The sequence below is a fragment of the Ooceraea biroi genome, chromosome 5, assembly GCF_003672135.1.
Source record: "Ooceraea biroi isolate clonal line C1 chromosome 5, Obir_v5.4, whole genome shotgun sequence".
Lineage (NCBI taxonomy): Eukaryota > Metazoa > Arthropoda > Insecta > Hymenoptera > Formicidae > Ooceraea > Ooceraea biroi.
Window position 1 is genome coordinate 15268262 of NC_039510.1, and position 19614 is coordinate 15287875.

The 19614-nt window shown below is 34.3% G+C and overlaps 6 protein-coding genes across 10 annotated transcripts; 3 read left to right on the plus strand and 3 right to left on the minus strand.

Annotated features, from left to right (window-relative positions):
- Positions 1-382: 382 nt before the first annotated feature.
- On the minus strand, positions 383-6329 carry LOC105285253 (ras-related C3 botulinum toxin substrate 1). 2 transcript variants are annotated; one of them, XM_011349362.3, is made up of 4 exons: positions 6104-6329; positions 5430-5556; positions 4603-4939; positions 383-4504 (listed from the first exon to the last, which is right to left on the minus strand). In XM_011349362.3, the coding sequence occupies exons 2-4, from the start codon at positions 5543-5545 to the stop codon at positions 4370-4372; spliced, it is 588 nt and encodes a 195-aa protein (XP_011347664.1). In that variant the 5' UTR covers positions 5546-5556; positions 6104-6329; the 3' UTR covers positions 383-4369. The 2 variants fall into 2 exon arrangements, with proteins under 2 accessions (XP_011347664.1, XP_011347665.1); XM_011349363.3 differs by lacking the exon at positions 6104-6329 and adding an exon at positions 5931-6092.
- Positions 6330-6403: 74 nt separating this feature from the next.
- On the plus strand, positions 6404-8280 carry LOC105285255 (tRNA-splicing endonuclease subunit Sen34). The gene is made up of 5 exons (XM_026969500.1): positions 6404-6890; positions 6997-7265; positions 7350-7560; positions 7668-7829; positions 7899-8280. The coding sequence occupies exons 1-5, from the start codon at positions 6833-6835 to the stop codon at positions 8102-8104; spliced, it is 906 nt and encodes a 301-aa protein (XP_026825301.1). The 5' UTR covers positions 6404-6832; the 3' UTR covers positions 8105-8280.
- A 69-nt stretch (positions 8281-8349) lies between these two features.
- Positions 8350-9211, minus strand: LOC105285254 (50S ribosomal protein L27). Its single transcript, XM_011349364.1, has 4 exons — positions 9124-9211; positions 8948-9026; positions 8673-8842; positions 8350-8604 (listed from the first exon to the last, which is right to left on the minus strand). Exons 2-4 carry the CDS (start codon positions 9024-9026, stop codon positions 8401-8403), a joined length of 453 nt encoding a protein of 150 aa, XP_011347666.1. The 5' UTR covers positions 9124-9211; the 3' UTR covers positions 8350-8400.
- A 79-nt stretch (positions 9212-9290) lies between these two features.
- On the plus strand, positions 9291-12011 carry LOC105285259 (exocyst complex component 3). The gene has a single exon (XM_011349373.3). It carries the CDS (start codon positions 9390-9392, stop codon positions 11655-11657), a length of 2268 nt encoding a protein of 755 aa, XP_011347675.1. The 5' UTR covers positions 9291-9389; the 3' UTR covers positions 11658-12011.
- Positions 11991-14890, plus strand: LOC105285258 (KDEL motif-containing protein 1). The gene is made up of 8 exons (XM_011349372.3): positions 11991-12072; positions 12467-12687; positions 12801-13009; positions 13072-13283; positions 13361-13605; positions 13679-13916; positions 14224-14523; positions 14597-14890. The coding sequence occupies exons 2-8, from the start codon at positions 12524-12526 to the stop codon at positions 14714-14716; spliced, it is 1488 nt and encodes a 495-aa protein (XP_011347674.2). The 5' UTR covers positions 11991-12072; positions 12467-12523; the 3' UTR covers positions 14717-14890.
- LOC105285257 (basic salivary proline-rich protein 1) lies at positions 13434-19567 on the minus strand. 4 transcript variants are annotated; one of them, XM_026969499.1, is made up of 7 exons: positions 19126-19540; positions 18896-18972; positions 18531-18612; positions 18227-18437; positions 16880-18081; positions 16436-16656; positions 13434-13535 (listed from the first exon to the last, which is right to left on the minus strand). In XM_026969499.1, exons 1-6 carry the CDS (start codon positions 19183-19185, stop codon positions 16447-16449), a joined length of 1842 nt encoding a protein of 613 aa, XP_026825300.1. In that variant the 5' UTR covers positions 19186-19540; the 3' UTR covers positions 13434-13535; positions 16436-16446. The 4 variants fall into 4 exon arrangements, with proteins under 4 accessions (XP_026825300.1, XP_011347672.1, XP_026825298.1 ...); XM_011349370.3 differs by lacking the exon at positions 13434-13535 and having other exon boundaries at positions 14461-16656; positions 19126-19422; positions 19501-19567; XM_026969497.1 differs by lacking the exon at positions 13434-13535 and adding an exon at positions 14461-15924.
- Between the last annotated feature and the right edge of the window lie 47 nt (positions 19568-19614).

The window sequence follows — 19614 nt, forward strand, 5'->3', positions numbered from 1 at the left end:
GAAAATATTTTAGAAATCAGTTTTCGGAGTTCATCATAGAAAAGTTATCAGACAAAAAAACAGAGATATAAACTGTGAATGTGTATCTTCAATTACAGATATATTTGTAAAAGTATTGAACAAGTTAATAGATGGTCAATAAAGCGTTTAATAATAGTTTTATTAAAACATTTTTAATAAAATCATTGATTTAAATAAAAATGAAACATATCATGGTTTCGTAATACGTTAAACTTATTATTGTAAGTGAAAAAGCAATCTTTTAAATATAGTATTAAAAATATTAATCAAGAAAAGCATGCCAGAAAGAAAAAGATCTCACAACAAGCAACATGTTATATAAGATAGTTATCACGCTCGTTATCGTAAACTACACTATTTTGTAATGATTTTGTTGTATTATTTATTTGAAAAAGTTCTTTTCAAAATACATATAAATAAAAAATAAATGCTTCCTAGTGCCATATAGAATATGTAGTCACACATTACCCACATTGTAGTTACTTTTGTAATCCTTTCCGTAAGAAAACGGGATAATATACAAATTAATTTCGAGGCCACTATTTGTTTCGCTATCATACTGACAGCAAAAGAGTGCATTAAGCATAAAAAGTACAATACATCAGTACAACAGAAAGTTACATCTTTTGTAAATTTATTGTAAAGCGGTTTATTGTTACAAATTTGAAAACTCATGGATTCAAAGATTTATAGAAGCGATGCGGCATGCTCTCTTATGCTGTCCTGTTAGTACATAAATAATAAGTATGGAAGTCTTTATACGAAAATAGACAGACGACTTTATAAATTATTCGTAATTAAAGTTATAAAGTCCTAGCACACGTACATACATTTGTAATTTCTACAGAATCTCTATTCCCAACGTTTGGTTTTCTCGCATCCTATCTAAATTGACAATATTAAGTTGCATCTTTACTTTCATATCCCTTTTTTTTATCGTGATTTCCTTTTTCACTCATTCACACATTAAACTGCTCCATTTAAAGATTATAGTTTATGCCTATATGCAATCTCGGATAATTTTTTACGTACACAAATAAAAGTTAGAAGCAGATTCGTGATGACTAGAATATCTTTACATTTCATACATTCATCCTTTGTATACTTATGTGCAATTGTCCATAATAAAAAATGTAGATGTCATCTTAAATCGTAATATATAACTTTGGTTTATAGCATTCTTCAATATAATTTCGTTAGAAAGAGGAAAGATTAAAAAGTAATTCGCATCTTACGATCGTCGATGCAGAAATTGTAAGTAGTGTAATTTAAATTACGTATTGTGCTATTATTTGGTTAAAATAGTTCAAGTTTATCATTGAGAAATAAATGCAAACGTACCATACTGCACTCATATCTCACTCAACAGCTGTTAGTAGTGTTATTGTTTAATATTAATCATGTTACCAATTTTATAATTAAAGTTGTATCTTAATTTTAATTTCAAAAACTGTAATAAAAAGTAACGTTAAATAACTTTTATCAAAAGTATACTTTTAACAGCGGAGAAAAAGTACAATGACAAATAATATTACTGCTAATGCATTATTGCTGCAATGTAAGAAAATTAGTATGCTAAATATTTGTGTGAAATCTGTAAAATAAATGCACTACTTACAAAAATGCAATCTATGCATAACATTACTTTACAATAGATAATCGTAGTATATTATTGTGCTATAACTAATACATTATTGTACATATGTAAGTATACACATATATACTTATAAATAACTTAACTATATCTTAGGTTGCAATAAAAAAAGATTTAAAAAATGGTAGACCTGATAAATTATTTAAAAGATGCAATTTTAATTTAGAGAGAGCATTCTACCATAAATTTTAATTTCGTGAAAACAAGGATATCATAAATACTTTAAGATAAATTACATATATAATTATATATTTTCAATGTTAATTATATTTAATCAATCAATTGCGAGTCGATCAATCCACGATAAGACCTATCGGCGCATATAAAAATTTCCGGAATAAAAAAGATTGTAAGTTTTGCTGTAAAAAACATAAAATACGTTCGAAATTCGAAGTACTTTTCTATGCTACATTATGTACACCTAATAAGCAGTAATATGTAAAATTTATGTGTGTGTGTGTGCTTTTTCATCTCTGCTGCGTGTTAGCATTAGAACGGCCAAGATAATTTTAATCGCCAAGTTTTTCAAGCAACTGTAAAATTTGTGTTTCATAAAAACGTATTAATATTGGTAATGTAGATTGCAAGAGAAAAATATTTTATCTTCTAAAATTGCTTCCTATCTTTTGCTGTAAAACAAAATTAAAAAATTACTTGTTTAAATAACTACTATGAGCCACTCGGTCGTTCCTAGTGCTAGATATTCACTTCTTATAATTAAATTTTATGAGATTACAATAATCATTTGAAAGTTGATCTCGAATGTGATTTAATATATGTTTTAAATGGAAAACATATGGCACAAAGGTCCTATCTCTTCTATCCTAAGCTTTCGAATATAAAAAAATAGCGTGATCACAAGTAAGGTAATATCCATTTATCATCACACTACTTTATCATTGAGTCCGTAGAGAGCGTTTAATATCTATGGCAATGAAACCTGATCTTTTTAACAGAAGATAAATAAAAAAAAGTACATAGTCGCAATTACAATTGATTAGTAAGATAATGAATTACAATGATATGAGCAACTCTATAGCAATAGATTACTTATTTGTACAAGACACCTATATCTCTAAATTATCATACTAGTTTTTTCGTAATTTTCATATAAACAATTATTCTCATACAAATAAATGGAAGAGAGTGTGAGAAGTATACTGTAACATTTAAGAAAATACACTGTGCTATATTTGTATATCTCGATTTAGGTGGCTTTTGCATTGCTATATATTTGTTACTGGTATTCCATATCATTATCCAACTGATATATTTTTTTGATTATTACTTTTGCAAAACATATTTAGGTTTATATTTATATGTAAAAAAGTTTTGAATAATGTTAGTTAAACTGGGCATCGATGCAACAACTTGTACAACATTGTAACTGTTACAAGCACAAGTAAAAGATATTATTAGGAGATTCTACTTCCTCCGATAAAATCATATTAAAATATTCTCCGTTTTTTTTTAAGTTTATCAAAATAAAATAAATATTAATGTACATGCGTACCACTACTCCTTTCAACACACAGGCATGGAAAACATGTTACAATTCTAGACAATAAAGTATCTCGTGCGTCACTGTCAAATTTGATTTGTATAATTATTAGACAAGATAATAGATTTTCCTCGTTTGGCAATACATGGGATACTATGAAGGTGTTGCGTTACGTTATTATTTCATGGCAGTATCCTGTATGCATACATCTCTTAATAGAAGTATTAATAAAAGTAAATATGTTTCACGTGTCGTTAAAAAATGGAAAAACAAACGTGCTAAAACGTTTGTCTAAAATTACGTACATACATTTTTTTGTTATGAGATTACGCGCGTCTTGTTAAGAATTTTTTCCCGTATTTGGAATAATTGTTAGTAAAATATACACATATATTGTCTAGAACTGATTGATTAAGTGCTTGCGACATCCATTTGATTTTTCGTTGCTATGGCACTGTATGTTTAAATAATTCTATAACGCTAGTTTTACGTTTACTTCGCAAAACTTGTCAGCATGTGATTGTTGTAATAGCTATCATATTACATGTACTAAAATCAATGTTCCTACTACTGTAAATGTAAAAAGTCGAAAATCTGGCAGCCCTGTGGTAAGTAAAGCTTCGATACTTAATGCTTGTAGTCATCACAGCACACATTTATACTGTATCATCAATTTGCAGGACTGCAATATTAATCAACAGAGAGTTCTCTTATAAAATACAAAAAGAATGTCATGAGCCATTTTCAAGTTAGAATATCAACTGCACATTATTGTGATCATATATCCCTTCACCAATATGCATATGTATACACGGATGTAAATTCAAGGAAAGACACCTGCAAGCCTGCAATGGACTTCCCTCTTGCAACTGCTAAACAATTATTCTACTTTTTTCTTACTTTCTCGTTGTCTAAACTTTCTAGTCGTGATTTCAGCATCACAACTCGCGTCGAGACCAGGAAGTTACAAATTGTACTCTCTCTCTCTCTCTCTCTCCCTCTGTGATGTGGTGTAATCTATATAGCTGCCAGAATAATTCGTTAAAATGCACGTATTATTCATTTCTTTTTCCCCGTTTTAAATATTCATATTTTCTCTCTTTGCGTATAGTGATCAAATTTTCGTTTTGATCTGTTGCTTTACATACGTTCTTTACCTATGCTGATTTCCTTCAATTTCTCCCATCGTTCATTTATAACATAATACACCTCCTTTGTCGGCGTTTTTGCGGCTCCGGTCTTAAAACGGCACGTACCGCTTCATCGAATACCTGTTTCAGTCCACGTTGTGTAAGAGCAGAGCACTCCATATATTTCACTGCACGAATCTGTGTAACATATATATTATAATTAGTCATACGCATAATTATTTTGATACAAATATCTATAAATTACTCCAATATATAGAAATTAGGGCAATATAGACCTTGTTTGCCAGCTTCTGTCCCTGCTCACGCTTAATAGCACTAAGGCCTTGTTCAGCTAAGGCAGTAAGCGTTTCACGGTCATCTCGTAAGTCTATTTTAGTTCCAACAAGTATCATTGGTGCATCTGGGCAGTGATGTTTTATTTCGGGGTACCATTTGCTGGTGACATTTTCGAATGACGAGGGACTCGTTACTGAGAAACAAATGAGAAACACATCTGTCTGAGGATAGGAGAGAGGACGAAGTCTATCGTAATCCTCTTGTCCTGCTGTATCCCATAAGCCTAGGCTAACTGGAATTCCATCAACAACCATGGGTGCTGAATAATTATCAAACCTGTGTGAATATTAAACATTTTTTAGTATACATTCTAAAGTGTATTTTTCTGATTTTTATAATATTTCACTTTCCTATTTGTTATTATTTAATTTAATAATTATTTATATTTTTCATTCAAGATTTATTTATGTTTCGATTATGCTTATAAACGGATATTGCCAAATGAGATAAAGCTAAGCAAAAATAGATTTGTGAGAATGCAAAGGACAGGAAGCAACATAAAAAGATGACTTGAAATGAATTACTTCCTGTACACAGCAGTTAGCTATCTCGTGCTCAGATACTATTATTAGCCATTGCAGTTGATTGGTCTAAGAAAGAAACTAAGGCAAAAACCTTGCCATAAAGTATCTCTTTGAAGTACTGGCCATGTATTGAAAAGCAGAAAGTTCTTTTACAAAAAAATACCTGTTTTTTTACAATTTATAATAATATTGTAATATAAATAAGGATAATAATAATAATATAAATAACAATTAATACTTACACAGTAGGTACATACTCCCCAGGAAAACTATCTGTTGTGTATGATATTAACATGCAAGTTTTTCCTACTGTCCCATCCCCTACCACTACACATTTTATTGGTCTACCTGAGCTCATGATTTATTTATCTAAAGAAAAAGATAGACATCATTAGTATCGTTATACAAACAAATCGATCAAAATACGTTATCCGTTATGTCTAAATTTTGAGTACTGTACATTTAATAATATCCTACCGATTTTATTAATAAAATTAGAATTATCAATAATTTAAGCTCCAACTCGACATAAATCTCGCAAATCAAAAGTAATGTAAATTACGCAGACGTAAATAATACATGTGGTATATGCGTGATATATTTTATAACGCAACACCTATTATATTCATCAGAAGGTAAAATAAGAGTATAGGATAATTGCAGAACAATCTCCAAGCACATTTAAAGTATCGTCGACGAAAGAGTTGCTTGCACGGACTCGTGAATTTGCAGAAAAAGCTCACTTTTGCACTTTAGTGGTATCTCGTGTCACAAACGGGCATAGAGATCGCTGCTCCAGCGGAATAAATGCGTTTAAGTCGAATTGAAGGGCTTGCCCTAAAACCGCACCATACTTGCTACATGCGCAAGTAACAAGTAAACAAGAATTCACCGGGCAAACGGTACTCGCACTCACCGTGTGTGTACGAACGAGGGCTCGTCTTATATAAAATCGTCGAACGCAACACAAATGCGTATACGCGTGCACGTAATACGTGATCGCCTCAAAAAATCACAAAAGCGAGTGCTGCCATGACAGTATCGCGGTTTTCGGGACCGAACGGAGCTAGCATTCGCTTAGTGACAGATGTTCGACAATCACACACACACCTCTCTCACTCTTCTTTCCCCTTCTTGCCGTAAAACTTACTTTTCGGGGAAGTGATAGACCGTAATCACCGTGACGTTCTTATGCGCGATGCACATCGCACCTCGTTCAGAAACACCCGTGTGAACCAGACATAATGAACCAGAAGACCAGCCAATCACGTCCAGAAAATATGCGCAGAATGCATGCGGAATCTCCGCTTTTACCACTTTACGTCCATGAGTTACATAAATTTGAAGCAAATCGACTTTTCTTGACAAAGATTTGTCAAAACAATTTGTTTAAATAAGGCAAATGTGACAAGACGGGAACAATAAGATAATAAACCTGATTGGCATTTTGTTTCCAATTGTTGGAAATGTTGGAATCAAAGTAAATTGTAAAAATCCCTAGTTAAATTTTCTTTATGCACACAAATCTTTCATTTACTTACATGTGAGTTGCGGGGAAAGAGTGCAATTTAAAGGAGGTTTTTTTGTTACAAAACATACATTTGTTTACAAAATATTAATAACTAGGACCCAAAGAATCAGCAGTATGCCGGATATATACCTCGTTGCTTCAAGAAATAATGTTTTTGTATGGAATGCTAATGGTAAAACATATTTATATTTTACTATATAAGTAAAAATATTATAGATTAATATACCTTATATATTTACATATTAATATGCAATATTTAATATCTCGTTTCATTGTAGATTGGTTGAAGCTGCGACGGGATTACAGAATAATCGGTGAATTAGTAGGTTCCTTTCCCAAATCAACTAGACAGGATGTATTTTCAGGTCTCCCGTTGCTTCTATTATCAGAAGAAGTAACTCTTTTACTCGAGAAGGGAATTGCTTGCCTCATAGAGTGCGTTAATTTAGACAAACCAACTGAATCATTGAAGGAAAAATTTCAAGAATACCGGAATGTGTTGTTCCTACAGCAAGCAGAATGTTTGAGAGAAAATAGAAGAAAACAGGTACTTATTGTCCATATACATTTAACGCTGAAAAGGATACGGAGCTGTTACAACAGATCAACGTTAGTTTTGTTTTTCTGTTAGATCACTTCTGTAATGGATAAAATTGTAGAAGGAAAAAAGCGCAAGATGTTGGGCTTGCATACAAGCAAGAAGAACATGAAGAAACCGTTGGATAAGAAGACACGGGAAGCCATGGATAATATTGAAATAAATACTCAAGATCTGCTCGAAGAAGAATTGGCTAAATTGCCTAAATTGTGTAAAAATGAAGCGCTTGTACAAACACATACAGGTAATATACAAAAGTTGTAGCACTTGATAAATATACCATCTATATCAATAAATAATAAATTTAAAGAAATTTAAAGAAATAAATTCACTTGTATATTATATGCATAGCATATCCATGGAATAGTACAGATTCCATGAAAACTGTGGAGTGGAAATACCCAGTTACTTCTAATCAACAACTTAAGTACAAAGTATATAAAGATCTTTGGGAGAGGAACTATTACATTACGAGTGGGGAAAAATTTGGTGGTGATTTCTTGGTATATCCAGGTATGGTTTTTACATATCGCTCGCTACACGTATATTGCAGTTAAAAGCTAATGAATCTTTCTTTTTCAGGTGACCCAATAATGTTTCATTCACAATTTATAGTACTGTGCAAATCCAAAGACGAAGAGCTATCTATCACGGAACTCATAGCTCAATGCAGAGTTAGTTGTCACGTGAGAAAAACATTGGTGTTTGCTATATACTGCGAAGAAGAAGATAAAGTAAAATATCAATCTTTACAGTGGGCAGAAAGTAATATACTTGAAAGTTGCTAATTATAGTGCAAGAGCTCACCCGAGTTGAGATATTTATTTACTGTACTAGATTCAATCAATTCTTTCAAAGAGAATTATTCTTCTTAGTCCCTAGTCTTTATCAATATTCAAAAGGTATTAAAAATTATGTTTATATATGCTGCTTATATAACAAATATATTGCTTTTAAGACAAAATTATGTGATTTCTAGACAATTATGATTTGTCTAGCAATATATTTATCAAATACAGACAGAAAAAACAGATTTCAAAGAAAAAAGAAAGTTTTTATACACTTTCTACATAAAATACATATTTTACAATTTTTCAATCAATTTAAATCGTTTATGTTGAGGCATGGGGATAACATTAAAGTGTTTCTTATATATAGTTTGACTTTTCCGTTCCGCGTAATTTTGTTTAATCCAACTATGGTCCCAATTAGGATTAATTTTTTCACAAGTCACTATTACTTTGCCCTCTTCCAAGGCATATAAAGTTCCGTTTCGTCCAAAACCAACCTATTATATGATCAGAAATATACAATATTTACAATGATTAATGACAGGGAAGTTGCATTAATACGTACATTGAGACCCGGATGAAACCTGGTTTTGTGCTGTTTGACTAACATCTTGCCTGCGTGTACCGTGTCCCCGTCCGTTACTCTGGGTCCTCTGTGCTTCGGTCTGGGATGACCACCTCGATTTCTGGTACTAGTGCCACCTTTCTTCGAGGCATTTCTGACACATACCTTAACTAAGTAGAGTAACTTTTATTAATCGTTTAAGCATATAATAATTATATTATCTATCTGATTAAATCACGTGTTAATACGATAATAGATAATATTTATGTACAAACCCATATCATTTATATTAGACGATAGAGTTTGCCGAACATTTTGCAAAGCAAGAGAAAACAATTGTGACAATTGAGCCATCTGCAAAATATTATGTATTTACATCCCTTGAAAATAACAAATCATATTCATTTATATAAATAATCAACTAAATCGTAATTAATATTATTACACCAACATTTCAGTCCGGCTAGACGGTTCCGAAACTAGAGTGAAGTTAGCACTGAAAGACGAAAAGGATAGAAAGCGTTTTGTAGCATCCGCAGTACTAACTGGACTACAGCCAGGCTATACATAAATATCCCTAACTCAAAAGTTAATTTCTTTCACACGGTTGTCATCCTGATGCGATATACTTCAGGCAGATTTCGGGAAGATTTTTTCCAATCCAAAGATCCGGCGTTTGACAATTCAGCGTAGCTCAGCAGCGTATAATTGTCAAAAATGACGAAAGTCTACAAAAGCGACGAGGATCTACAAAAATTAGAAGAAGAAGCGATAGCCAGGGGTACGAAGTATGTCACGAACCTTCTGCAACGACCGGGTCAGTTGGAGAAAATTGACATGTACAAGCGTAGAATCAGCAGGAAGAAGGCGTCCGTCGAGACTATGCTGAAAACCGCGATGCAAAGTCAGCTGGACGGGGTCAGGGTCGGCTTCGAACAACTGCAGAGTTCCTTGGAAAGTATCGCTGCTATCAAGGATGATCTGGATCACATGAATCAACTGTTCAGTTCTGTTCTGAAGCTTAGTTCTAGGCTGCAGGCGGTGCAGGAGGAGAACATGCGTCATTCTCAATACGTGATTGCTAAGGAGAACTTGAAGCACATATTCACCGTTCCCGAGAGCGTCGAGAAGACAAAGCAGTGGATAAACGAGGGTAAATTGCTGCACGCACACCAGAGCCTGATGGATCTTGAGACTTCCAGAGATGAATTACTCTACGAGCTGCATAAGCTGCCGAATCAGTCACCAGCGGACACAATTATGTTGAAAGCTTATTTCGAAGATGTGGAAATGCTTTCTCAGCTAATGGAGAAACAAATAAGGCTGGTATTGAGTCGCACTTTGAACACAGTCAGGAAGGAACCTACTGTTATAGTGACGCCTCTGAGAATCATCGAGAGGGAAGAGAAGGCTGATCAGTTTGCCATCCAGAGGCACAAGCAAAGTGGATTTATGGCACCGGGCAGACCCAAGCGGTGGAAAGACATGGCAATGAAGGTACTGGAGAAGTCCGTCGCTAACAGAATCGAGGGAACTCAAGTAGATGAAAGGGCGGATAACAAAATGTGGTTAGTGAGATATTTAGAGCTTACGAGGCTCTTGATCTTCGAGGACTTACGAGTAGTGAAGACTCTATGCAAGCCTTGTTTTCCACCTTGGTACGATATAGTGAGGACTTTCGTCAAAATGTATCATACTAGTCTGTCCCAACATTTAAAGGATATAATCGCTGGTGGATTGGAAGGGAACGAATATGTTTCCCTGTTGGCATGGATAATGAATACCTACACTGGACCGGAATTAATGCAACATCCCGAATTAAATATTGACACATCTGATATTGGCCCGCTACTCAGTCCTGAGATGATAAATGATCTTCAGGAAAAATATTTGCGAAACATGTGTCAGAATTATGAGGACTGGATGAGGAAGACGTTAGAAACGGAGAAACTCGATTGGAGGAGCGGCGTTCTGCCCGAGAGCAGTACCCAAGAGCTTTATTATCATACCGCGGCACCAGTCATCATATTCCAGATGATCGATCAGAATCTGCAAGTTGCAAAGACCATTAGTTCCGATCTAATGGCGCAAGCGTTGATTCTCTGCATCGAACAGGTAACTAAATACGGATCTATGTATAGACAAGCGATATTGGAATTTAAGACGAAGCATTTCGAGGACAGGAGTCAAGTACCTTACTTCACTCATCATATGATCACGATAGTTAATAATTGCATACAATTCACCGAGTTAGCACAGCAAATGAAGCAACTTTACTGGGTGCCTTACACCGGCGGGGATGCTACTATAAAATTTGAAAATCTCTTAGCGAATTATCAGCAACTGAGGAATGAGGCTGCTGCCATTTTATTGCAAGAATCTTTCCTGGATTTGGAACTGCATTTCCAAGATTTGATCACGCCCAAGTGGCTGTCGTCGCCCATCCCGGTAGAGACCATCTGCGTCACCCTGGAAGATTACTTTCAAGATTATAATCATCTGAGTCCAAAGAATTTCGAGTACGTTATTAGCGAGGCGCAGAATCTGATCGCAAAACGTTACATTTCCGCGATGTTGCAGAGGAAAATATCGTTGAAGACCTACGACGAGTGCTTGACGTGCACATCGAAGATAATGACGGAAGCGGACAAATTAAAGAATTTCTTCGACCGAATCGCGCCAAAAGTCGGAAATTTCAACTCGCCGTTCGAAATAATAAAACGTCTCGCCGAGGTACTGAGATGCGAAGACTCGGAGATTCTATCTCTCGATCTGCACTCCTTGGTCGAGAAGTATCCTGATATGACCGAGGATCATCTGATTAGATTGCTCGGTCTGAGAGGTGATGTATCACGGGCGGAGGCTCGAGGAAAGGTCTCTTACATCATGGAAGCTCAACGTAATCGGAAGCCTGTACAATCTGTCACAAACAGCATATTCAAACAGATAGTTATACAGGACAGTTTTCTTGGTTGGAAGCCTTGAGACTGGAAAAAGAATTTTTATGAAACTAAAACGTGAAACGACAATGGGTTTTCTAATGTTAGCATAATGACTTTTCTGAATCAGGAAGATTTAACGTAAAATATGAAGACAATATAACAGTACATACTATATTATACAAATTTGTTGTTAAATTAATTTAATTTCATTATACATTGGTTTTACATTTCATAAAATTGTAAAGGTTTGTACTAAGACCAAAAATTATTTAAACTAGGTTATCAAACAAATTAATATATAACATGTATATAAATTGTTATATAAATGATAGTATTATAGAAGCACTAAAAACTGTATTAAAATGATTAATATTAGATAAATCATGTTTATAATATCTTATCAATGAATCTTTATTACTCCTTAACCTCTCCAATTTCCACTTGGAACATCAATAGCAGTAAGTCTTGAATCATTCATAAAATATGCTTGCTACAATATTAGCATCATATATATAAGAATAGAAGTCCGCAAAAAATTATTTCATGAGTTTATAATTATCTGATTTAATTTCTGTTTGCTTATCACTACATAACATACTATTTATACATATGTATTGGTAACAAATAAAGAAACTTAACCTATTACAGATAATTCGAGTAGCCGCTTACTGATAAAATTATGAATATATAATAAAAGTATAAATAAGCATAAATTCGAAGAATGTATATAATTTGCACATGTGCATATAATAAAAAATTTTTCCATTTCTGTAGAGATAATTTATGTGCCAACAATAAGCACAGATAAATCTTTCATAACTATATAATTACATAAAAATATTATATTTTCAGTAACAAGACGTAATCCAGGACTGTTGTGTTTTATTTGTTTAAATATTTTTGAGAATTATGCGTCTAACAACATTCCTAGTGGTACTTATTTGTGCGGGAGCAAGTAATATTGATGTAGATCCACTGAAAACAATCGTTTGGGGTCCAGGATTGAAACCAGCGGAAATTACTATGCGTGCAAGATATATTTTTTTGCAACTCGTCGATTCATCTGGAAAAAAGTTAGTATAATCAACTAATTATATGTGTGTGTGTGTGTGTGTGTAATTATATTAATTATATGAATTTTATGGCTTATGTATCTAACATTATATTGTAATATCACATATTCCAGCTTGACAGTATCTCCTGGTAAAAATGTAGTTACTGGTCAAGTACATGGTCAATCCTTTGATGGCACAATATGCCGAATATGGACTCAAATTTATGATTGTAAGGATGGTAGCTTCATTATACGTTACAAAGTATTTAATACTTGTTTCAAAATCATGATTAAAGTAAAGATCAAAGGAAAAGAATTGCCGATGCCTTCAGAGATCAAAGGTATGCATACCTGCGCTTTCACTTAAAATTTCAAAGAATCTGACCAAGAAATATTTGCTTAGGTCCTGTTTACGAGGAAGAATGTTACTGCCCAAACCCATCAGTCACTACTTGGCTACATCACTATCAATGTCAACAGAATTATACCCAAATGCATCATGATCTTTCTTCATTTCCAAGTGTTGACTTTGACAGAATACGTGAAAGCATTATTAAAAGATATGATCAACCAAGCAGTGTCAGCATTTGTCACTACATATTGAAATCCAACAAAGTAAGTATTATATTGTATTATATTATTATTTATATAATTAATATTCATAAATATCGACTTGAACGAGATTAAATTAGATTTATAGGCGATGTTACGGCCAGCATGTTGGTTTTAAAATATTTATGGACGCCATATTACTGTCACTTGCACGTAAAGTAGTGCTGCCAGATATAGAATTCTTTGTGAATTTGGGTGACTGGCCGCTTGTGCCCAATGCAGGTCCGCTTTATCCCATTTTTTCATGGTGCGGATCTGAAAGTACAAAGGATATCGTTATGCCTACGTATGATATCACGGAATCATCCCTGGAGGCGATGGGAAGGTACAATATGTATTGATGATGCCAGTAATCTAAAATATCATTTTACTTGCAATATCATATGCCTGAAAAACAGGGTAATGTTAGATACACTCTCCGTACAAGGTAATACCGAACTGCCATGGGATAGCAAGATTGAACAATTATTTTGGCGTGGACGTGACTCCAGAAGAGAACGTCTCGACTTAATAGATATCTCAAGAAGACATCCAGATCTCTTCAATGTCTCAATTACTAATTTCTTCTTCTTTAGAAATGAAATAGACAAATATGGACCTGCACAAACTCATGTGTCATTTTTCAATTTTTTTAAGGTAAATATATAAAACATTGTAATATTTTTGTGTAAATAGAGATAAGAATAAGTTAAGCTTAGTACATTTTTAAAGTTATATTCCTAAGAGCAATTACGTTATTTTAATATGCATGTAATATTCACTACTTGATATAAGAGCACTTTATTGTCTACAAATTTTTGAGGCATGTTCTGTGGTAGAGAATTTGCTATTCTTTTTGCAATAATTTATTGTCACACTCAACTATGAAATTTTAATTCATAAATACTAGAAATATAGATAAATGTAATTGGTTTAATCTTATTAATTCTATCTTTCTTCACAGTACAAGTACCAGCTGAATATTGATGGTACAGTAGCAGCATATAGATTTCCATATTTACTTGCTGGCGATTCTTTGGTATTTAAACAAGAATCGAAATACTACGAATTTTTTTACGAAGATCTTATACCTGAAGTACATTATATGCCTGTGAAAAGTGATCTCTCAGATCTCGTTGACAAAATTACGTGGGCGAAAGAGCACGACGAGGATGGATTGAAAATTGTTAAATCCGCTAGACAATTTGCAAGGGATAATTTATTACCACGTGATATATTGTGTTACCATACAGTTTTATTTCATGTATGAGAAAGCTCTAGCTTTATATGTTGCTCTCTCTTGGTATATCTTGCCAAATAATATATATTTCTTTCAGGAATGGAGTAAACGCTTAAAGAGTAAAGTTGAAGTCCTAAATAACATGGAAGAAGTACCACAACCTAGTCATTCCTGTCAGTGTCGTCTTAGCAATTTAAACTTCAAAGATGAGTTATAATTTAACATTCTTTCAAAATATTTTCCTAGGGTTTATTTATAGAATTAAGATTTACATCTGATAGATCCATATTACGAAAATCATCTATTATGTATGCACAAAGATGGACATATGTTCATTTTTATTAAGATTTTTGTATTTATCACTGTCAAAAATAAAAAGCAATATACGAGTTAATTTGAAAATCGATTCTCTAATATTGATAAATCTTTTCTCTCTCAATACTTGTACAACCTGTTATGTTTATATATATAATTTAATATTTTTTACTTATTTAATCTAACGTCATGTTGAGAACGCGAACAAGATACATTTATTTGTACAATTATTAACATCTCCCTCGAAAAATATTTGTAGGACAAATACAGAATATTAGATTTACATATTACAACCAAGAAGAAAGTGATTCTTTGTATAAAAATAACAAATATAGCCTAAAATATTTATATATCAGTTGCGTGTGAAATATCTTATTTTTATTAACATTATGATATTATATAATGGTAATGTCTCACGAAAAAAGCGCTATAACTCATAACGTATTACGTTAATATATACAAAAAATTATATTAATTTGATAAAGAAAGATATCGACTTCTAACTTTTCAAAACTGATTTCTTTAGAATTTAGAGATTTATATGAAACAAATATCATAATAATTTATTATTTTATATAAGAAATCACTCTTTTCTTAACTGCGCTGCAGACTCTGTATTGCGAATTATATGTGACATGAAAAAATTTATATATTGACATTCGTACTATATGTATATATGTCAATCATGAAAGTGAAATAATTTTACATCCCACAACGTTAAACACTATTGCCAGTGTCAGCATAAATCAACATTGCCATACATTATCATACTATATCTCTGACTTTCAATTTATGTTTCTAGCTATATTAATATAACTATATTAATAAAAAATTACGTGTGTATGTATATGCATTTGTAATAAAAATAAAGTTTATATAGATTATCGCCTTTTTCGTATATAGAAGAAAATATAAAAGTTACAAGCATAATATGGACTTGTGATAAATACGTATATTATTCTTATGTATACAAATGGTATAAAACAAATTAGACAAAAAAAGAAAAAGAATATACTAAATTGTAACAATTGTACGTTTTTCCTGGATTACAAGTCTTGTCATAACAGTTAAAAGCCATCTTAAATATTAATATACTCATTTTCTTGAGATCTAAAAGAAAAAGATTTATTTTTACCCACCTAAACAGTACAAAAACAAAAGTATATATATATATATCATCACACACAAATTAGCATAGAAAAATACGTACGCAAATATTGAAATAAAAAAAGAATTGTAAATTATTGAAGCTAAGCTCAAATTTTACAGCACAATTATTCTTTATATATATTTAACTCTAAGTTTCTTATTATGTTCTTATGCGACACATTAATAAAGATTAAATTAAAGTTTTCCACATAATCATTTTCTTAATCTAATCTCATTGTGCTGATAAACCCTTCATATGTTCACGTTAATGTAGATATTCACAATATCTGTGCATAAATATTGTGAATTAATAAAGTTACATTAACATAACCATATAATAAAAGAAATTAAAATGTTCTCGATATATTCACGCACATACATATTAATAAATTAATTAATTATATAATATGTATATATTAATTTATTAATATATATGTGTGTTAATATACTTAATTTATATCAATTTATGGACCTTTATAGAAGTTACTGTGTAGGTGGTTGATAACCGTAACCTCCATATTGATTAGGAGGAGGTGGTCCTTGAGGTCCAGGTGGCGGAGGCATGTGTCCACCAGGTGGTCGTGGAGGATATTGTGGATACCCTTGTCCTGTCGGCGGTGGGGGATAATTTTGAGGAGGATATTGTGGATGTCCATAGTGTTGGCCACCTTGTGGCGGATGAGGACTATAAATCTATAATTGAAAATATTGCTATTTTGAATATATCCATGATAAATATATTAATTAGCGATTGTATTAAAGCAACTATTTGTGAACAATGTTTGGAATGCATACTTAATCTAGAAAAATGTATTACTTTTGTTTGATAATTATAAGTAATTTGTGAAAATAGAATATTTTATATAATGAAGAATAGAAACAATTCAATTGATTATGAATTACATGAAGAAAATACCTGTGGCTGCCCGCCTGGGGTTGGTGGAACATAGGTTTGCGTGGTAGTGGGTCCATAAGCAGGCTGTTGTTGAGGGCCTGGTGGTGGAGCGGGACCCTGCGGCGGGCCGGACGGTGGCTGAAATCCGCTCGGAGCCGGACTCTGAGCTGGTTGCTGTTGCGTCTGCGGAGCTGTTTGTGACTGTTGCTGAGATTGTTGCGGTGGCTGATGCGGTGATTGGTGCGAGGGTGGTTGATGAGAGGATTGATGAGACGGCTGATGAGGTGACTGATGTGGGGGGTGCGGTGGCTGATGGGGTGATTGATGCGGTGGCGGTGGATGTGGTGGGTGCGATGTCGGGTGAGGTGTTTGATGAACAGGATACCCAGAAGGGGCTGGCACCGGAGGGGCGTAGCTTCCCTGTGATGTTGGTGGTGGGCCACTACTCGGCGGATACGTCTGCGTCGAAGCAGACGGTGTGCTTGTCGGCTGACTGCTTTGAGCGTAAGTATTGCCACCGCTTGCAGAGGAAGTACTAAATGGCGGAGACGTAGACGCGGGGCCATATTGTGTCGCACCGGGACCCGGGCTCGGTTGATTAACATAGTTGGGCTGCGGACCCGCGTTTTGCTGAGACCCAGGTTGAGGGGGTTGAGTCGCGCTGGTTGTCGGAGGCGGTGGGTAATTTTGCGGTAGGACATTGTTCGCGTATGCCTGTGAGGAGGGTGGGGGGTAATTCCCGGGTTGCCCCGCAGCGTACGCGTTTTGAGGTGGCGCTTGGGACGGTGGCTGTTGATAATTTGGTTGTGGACTAGGACTGCCATATTGCCCTGGTTGCTGTTGTTGACTACCTGATGAGAAATTCTGCTGCGAAGCATTAGAAGGTGGGTAACCTTGTTGATTTGGTGGCGGTGGTCCGTATCCAGAAGGCGGCTGAGTTGAACCTGGTGGTGGATAACCACCTGGTTGCGGACCGTAGCTGTTTACTGTGGTCGGAGGACCGTAATTTGGCTGTGTGGCTGCACTGTATCCCTGTTGCTGAGAAGCGTTTGGTGGTCCGTACTGGTTTGGTTGGCCAGGAGTGTACGCAGACCCTTGTGGTCCTTGATAATTTGAGCCAGGATTCTGACTGGTATATTGAGCAGGATAACCTTGCTGAGAAGGCTGCTGGGGATAACCTTGTGGACCTCTGTATTGCTGTGGACCCGGTGCTGTTGGAGGCCCTATAAATATTAATAGATTAAGATGTATGCATAATCTCAAATAGAAATATTCGAATCACAAAATAAATCAGCATATAACTATAATTTTAAATCGAACTTGAATGTGGAAATAAAATTTCCATCAACAAATTAGTATATAACGTACTATTTATGGTAGGTCCTTGGCCAGGCATCACAGGTCCGCGATAACCACCTTGCGCCATCGGTTGGCCTTGATTAAAAGTCGACATTGGCATGGTTGGCTGTGTATTCGGTGGCATTTCGCCTCCAGGGCCTGCTGTACCACCTGGACCACTTGGAAGTCCTTGTGGATTCATCATACCATGTTGAGGGCCATTGGGTATACCTTGAGGTAGCTTGGAAAAAGAAAAGATAATTAAATTATTTACAATTTATTCAACTTTGTATTTTTATTAGACTGAAGTTTTTTAATATGAGATTCTACTTACAGGTAATAAAGTTTGCAAATTTTGGTTTACATCTGCGATGGATGCTAAGTATACCAAGTTGCGATGTAACATCTGCTGATACCTGAAAGTTAAATTTAATAAATAAAAATAACATAAAAAAATATATATACACAGGTCAACAAAAATAAATTAATGACAAGAGCAATTCTTCTTGATACTATGTATCGAAAAAGAATAATTAAAACGATATTTACTTATAAGTACAAAATTGTTATGACAAAAAATTAATTTTTATTACATAATATCATTTTACAAGCAATATTTATTTATATCTGCTACAAAAATAGCCAAAGTACTATGCAATATATTTAAAAGACATTACAACCACTGCATTAATTACTTACTGTACACATTCCTGTGCCTTGCCCTTGTTCTGATACTCTTGAATCATTTGTATAAGTTGGCAATTTTCATCAAGCATCTAGAGAACATAAAAATATACACATAGATAAAATTATGAAAAGATGAAAAATTGCAAGTACATATTAAAAAATTCCAGTTTTTGGTTACAAGCAATATATAAAGTTGTATTTCCTTTTTTTTTAAAACAAAGTCATACAGTCAGTTTCTTTACCTTCTGTATTTGGGCAGGATTTGGAGGCGGCCGACCGCGTTGCGCAAAAGTTACAGACATTTTTGGAGCAAGTCGGAACAGTCTTGTGATGAAAAAAGTTGCTCAACTAGTGCTAGTCTTCTTTTACATTACACCATCACAAGAAGCTACTTAAAAACGCCTCAAAGTGTGGCACGTCCATTTTCATCGTATTTTCGAAGCATCCTTTCGGTGATGTCGGCGCCCCGAAGTACGCGATTACTCGCGCGAGTCCGGCTAAGCAGAAATCCCCCGCAGTTCGGTCGACCCGCGCGTTATCTAACCACAAACCAATCACCCATGCACAGTATTTTTGCGAGAATATAGTTGACGCGTGTAGCAATTATCGGCAATTACCTTGCGGAGTATCCAGTTTCGGAATGAGGGATGAGAGGTCGAACTCCTTCCGAAATAGATGGCCTAGAGAGGCAGCGCCACTAACGGCGAGCACGCGCACTCTCTTTCTTCTGC

Coding starts and splice junctions, on each gene's coding strand:
- LOC105285259 (XM_011349373.3), top strand. CDS start 9,390: ATGACGAAAGTCTACAAAAGCGACGAGGATCTACAAAAATTAGAAGAA.
- LOC105285253 (XM_011349362.3), bottom strand. CDS start 5,545: ATGAGCTCAGGTAGACCAATAAAATGTGTAGTGGTAGGGGATGGGACA. Junction 4,940..5,429: donor GGGGAGTATGTACCTACTGT/GTAAGTATTAAT, acceptor ATATTCACACAG/GTTTGATAATTATTCAGCAC. Junction 4,505..4,602: donor GACAGAAGCTGGCAAACAAG/GTCTATATTGCC, acceptor TATGTTACACAG/ATTCGTGCAGTGAAATATAT.
- LOC105285255 (XM_026969500.1), top strand. CDS start 6,833: ATGCCGGATATATACCTCGTTGCTTCAAGAAATAATGTTTTTGTATGG. Junction 7,561..7,667: donor GCTTGTACAAACACATACAG/GTAATATACAAA, acceptor TTATATGCATAG/CATATCCATGGAATAGTACA. Junction 7,830..7,898: donor TGATTTCTTGGTATATCCAG/GTATGGTTTTTA, acceptor TTTCTTTTTCAG/GTGACCCAATAATGTTTCAT.
- LOC105285258 (XM_011349372.3), top strand. CDS start 12,524: ATGCGTCTAACAACATTCCTAGTGGTACTTATTTGTGCGGGAGCAAGT. Junction 13,010..13,071: donor GATGCCTTCAGAGATCAAAG/GTATGCATACCT, acceptor ATATTTGCTTAG/GTCCTGTTTACGAGGAAGAA. Junction 13,284..13,360: donor ACATATTGAAATCCAACAAA/GTAAGTATTATA, acceptor AGATTAAATTAG/ATTTATAGGCGATGTTACGG.
- LOC105285254 (XM_011349364.1), bottom strand. CDS start 9,026: ATGGCTCAATTGTCACAATTGTTTTCTCTTGCTTTGCAAAATGTTCGG. Junction 8,843..8,947: donor GTCTAATATAAATGATATGG/GTTTGTACATAA, acceptor TACTCTACTTAG/TTAAGGTATGTGTCAGAAAT. Junction 8,605..8,672: donor GGTTTCATCCGGGTCTCAAT/GTACGTATTAAT, acceptor ATCATATAATAG/GTTGGTTTTGGACGAAACGG.
- LOC105285257 (XM_026969499.1), bottom strand. CDS start 19,185: ATGTCTGTAACTTTTGCGCAACGCGGTCGGCCGCCTCCAAATCCTGCC. Junction 18,973..19,125: donor ATCCTGCCCAAATACAGAAG/GTAAAGAAACTG, acceptor TATGTTCTCTAG/ATGCTTGATGAAAATTGCCA. Junction 18,438..18,530: donor ATTTGCAAACTTTATTACCT/GTAAGTAGAATC, acceptor TCTTTTTCCAAG/CTACCTCAAGGTATACCCAA.